The sequence below is a fragment of the Stegastes partitus genome, unplaced genomic scaffold (assembly GCF_000690725.1).
Source record: "Stegastes partitus isolate 25-593 unplaced genomic scaffold, Stegastes_partitus-1.0.2 Scaffold1301, whole genome shotgun sequence".
Classification (NCBI taxonomy): Eukaryota; Metazoa; Chordata; class Actinopteri; family Pomacentridae; genus Stegastes; species Stegastes partitus.
In genome coordinates, this window is record NW_007579032.1 from 9,448 (window position 1) to 12,846 (window position 3,399).

Consider the following 3,399-nt stretch of genomic DNA (forward strand, 5'->3'; position numbering starts at 1 on the left):
GATAGATAGATAGATAGATAGATAGATAGATAGATAGATAGATAGATAGATAGATAAAGGCTGAGTTTAGATTAAACTAAAGCACAACAGGTGACATGAAAACACAGTAATATTAGGTAAATATAAGTATTTGCATTGAATCAGGTTTCTGGTAAACTTAAAAGCAAAACCTCACTGAGCTACTCCAACTGTTGATAGCATTAAGTCTGTTGAACCTCTAATTACACATTTTTTTAGCTTTTCACACAGTAGAAGCTTCAATAAAGGCAACTGGATTTCTCTTTTGTCGGTTCAAAACCTAAAAAAAAAAGTGTAGTGTAGCTCTTATGATCACTATAACCTGGATGAATAAGAATCTACACGGACAAGTTGCTCATTTAGAAATGTTGCTCAGCTTTAGACTCGTAGTATTGTGTGCATATCAGTTGGATTTGCTAATGGTGTCTCCTGTTATCTGTCTGCAGTCCCTGGTTCCTGCTCGCTTCGAGACTCGTACGGTGACGGGACTCGTGAAGGGTCACGCCTACTCTGTGACGGCCGTGGAGGAGGTAAAGCACACTGATGAACAAGAAATAAACTATGACATGTGTTGTGCAGTTTGACTGTGTGACCCTGCAGAGCTGCACAGAAACAGTTACAAGGCCAGTATTAGGAGGGCAGCTACCTTTGGATGAATTCTGCATAAATGTGTCATGGTTCAAATTCGGGAAAAACTTAATGGCCGACAATAATCATGAATAATTGTTTATAGAATTGAAGTATATAGAAATGAAATTTAAAAAAAAAAAAATATATATATATATAGACAAAAAAAACGTACAAAATGCCTAATAAAGTGTAAAATATGCCATGATTAAAACTGTACTGAAGTGAAAAATGCACCACAAAGTGTCAAATGCACAAGCATACGAAAAAATACGCAGTGAAATGAGGAAATTAAACTGTCCTGTATATGAATAACTACACCATGAACAACTTTTGAGCAGCTTTGGATATACAAGAAAGTGGATAAATGTATACAGAAACACACACATGTAGATGACACTTTCCACTGTATATATATTAACATAATATGTGATTTTAAACCTGTTTTACTGTGTGTTTCTAACTTCTGCAGTGTAAAGCGTCACAGCACAAGGAGTCTAAAGTCCGTCTGGTGCGTCTCAGGAATCCTTGGGGTCAAGTTGAATGGAACGGCCCCTGGAGTGACAAGTAAGGACTTTTTTTTGACCATTTCAAGGTATAAAGATGTCAGATTTTCCAATAAGTTTGATAGTTTAGTTAAATCTAATGTAACTTTAGGCAATTTCACTGTTTGTCGTCTTCTCTCCAACAGCTCAAAGGAGTGGGCCACGCTCTCCAAGTCTGAAAAAGAGAAGCTGCAGCACCAGAGCGCCGAGGACGGAGAGTTCTGGTGAGCGGCACGTCTTTGCTGGTCCATGTAGATTGAATCTGCAGGATTTCATGTTAAATCTACGAGACACGTCTGTGTTCTCTTCTGCTCAGGATGTCGTTCGAGGACTTCAAGAAGAATTACACCAAGATCGAGATCTGTAACCTGACCCCCGACGCCCTGGAGGACGACAAGATCCACAAGTGGACGGTTTCTGTGAACGAGGGCCGCTGGGTGCGAGGCTGTTCCGCCGGAGGCTGCAGGAACTACCCAGGTACAACAAAAACACAACAGTTTACGTCTTTATTCAGCTTGTAAGCCCACAAATGTCAGGGTGGCTTCAGGTCTTCTGATAGGGTAGCAGAATATTTAGAATATAAAATGTGATTAACTGCATTAGATTACAGTTAAAGTTTGAATTAGTGATAATCAGAATACTTGAAAATCAACAAATAACATAAAGGGATTACTTTAAGTCTAAATAGTTGACTTTGAGATCTTCATTTATTTGTTTAACCTTTAAAGAAGCAGCAAAATGAAAGCAACTGTGGAACTGTAGATCCACAATTTAGTTTAATTCTGCTTTTCACTGTAATTTGATGCTGTAGTTTAAGGAAAATTTAGATTTTTTTTAACCTTTTCAACATGAGAGTGACTCCTGTGTTTGAGTCCACTTTATAGGCGGCAGCATAGATTTTAAGGATGGCAATATTTAAAACATTTGCATTTATCCCTGCAATTAAATTGCAAAAGAAGCAAAGGACTTCAAAAACCAATTTAATGTTTATTGTATATTGTCGTTTCCCTTCTGCATATCCAACATCAGTAAGTTCAGCAATCTGTAAACTAATTAAAATGAATTAACTGATCATGAATATCACGTGATAAGGGCCCACATTCATATTTAAAGAGGTTACTTTCCCAAACAAAAGACACAAAAGAGCACAGAGGAGTAACTGATGCCTAAATATGTGCTGGTCTGCAGGGATAATACTCAATTAGATAAACACAGGAGAATAAATGTATGAGTGAAACATGTGCACGACTTCATTCATATCCTAAATTGTCACTTGGTGTTAGAAGTTTCTGTTTTTGCATTAAAATAAACACAATTTTGACCATAAACTGATGCAGAAACAGCACAAATTGGTGCATAAAAATATATCTGACACTCAGTTTTCTTTACACCCTGATCCCTTTTTATCGCGTCCCCTCCAGTGTTCAAACTAAAATCTTGCAGTATTGTGTGAATGTCACATTCATTCACAGAGTTACACTCAATATTAAAGTAAGACAGAAAGATAATCCAGAGAACAAACATGTTACAAAGTCCATTTAAGGGTCTGTATCCTTTAATCTATAGTGAAATACATTTGAAAAGTAACCCTCCCAGCACTGTGGTCTCATACAGAGGATCTAGTTTGAAGAGTTTTATATACAGTTATAGCGACAGAGCCTGAATGTCCTTCTAAATACTGTAAGTTCCCAAAAAGTCATACACACTGTTGCCCATAAAGTTGGAATATTTATTTATTTTTTTACCTCTTCTCATGAAATGATTGTGACAATGAGATTAAGATAAAATGTATGTCTTTTCAAAACTTTATTGACATCACAACATACAATCACAGGAAAAATTTAACCACAGTTAACTTTTGCAAACTGTGTACTCAGGTTTAAATCAAATTGGGGGTATTGAACAATAGGATTAAGTGTTTTATTTAAAATTTTCAACCTTGGTCATATAACAGGAAACACGTATTCGAGGGGGATTTCATGCATAACAATGTCCAATATTACCCTGACACAGATTAATGCGTTAAGAAATCGTGGCATACTGTCCACAAGCTGGTTGATGGTGTCAATAGGCAGGACGTCCCACTCTTCAGTCACAATTTGTTCCACCTGGGAACTGGGACTCAGTATGTAATCATTGCACCTGGTCAGTTACTGATGTGCATAATTTAGTGATGCACGATATTAAAATTTGCAGCCGATACCGATGT

At 37.0% G+C, this 3,399-nt stretch overlaps 1 protein-coding gene across 2 annotated transcripts in view; it reads left to right on the forward strand.

Moving 5' to 3' along the window:
- Positions 1 to 3,399, forward strand: part of capn3a (calpain 3a, (p94)) — a 25,289-nt gene that overhangs the window by 6,611 nt on the left and 15,279 nt on the right. For both annotated transcript variants that reach the window (XM_008298270.1, XM_008298271.1), the window contains exons 6-9: positions 465 to 548; positions 1,118 to 1,212; positions 1,337 to 1,414; positions 1,507 to 1,667. In XM_008298270.1, coding sequence (XP_008296492.1) covers positions 465 to 548; positions 1,118 to 1,212; positions 1,337 to 1,414; positions 1,507 to 1,667 — 418 coding nt within the window. The remainder of the gene's footprint in view (positions 1 to 464; positions 549 to 1,117; positions 1,213 to 1,336; positions 1,415 to 1,506; positions 1,668 to 3,399) is intronic.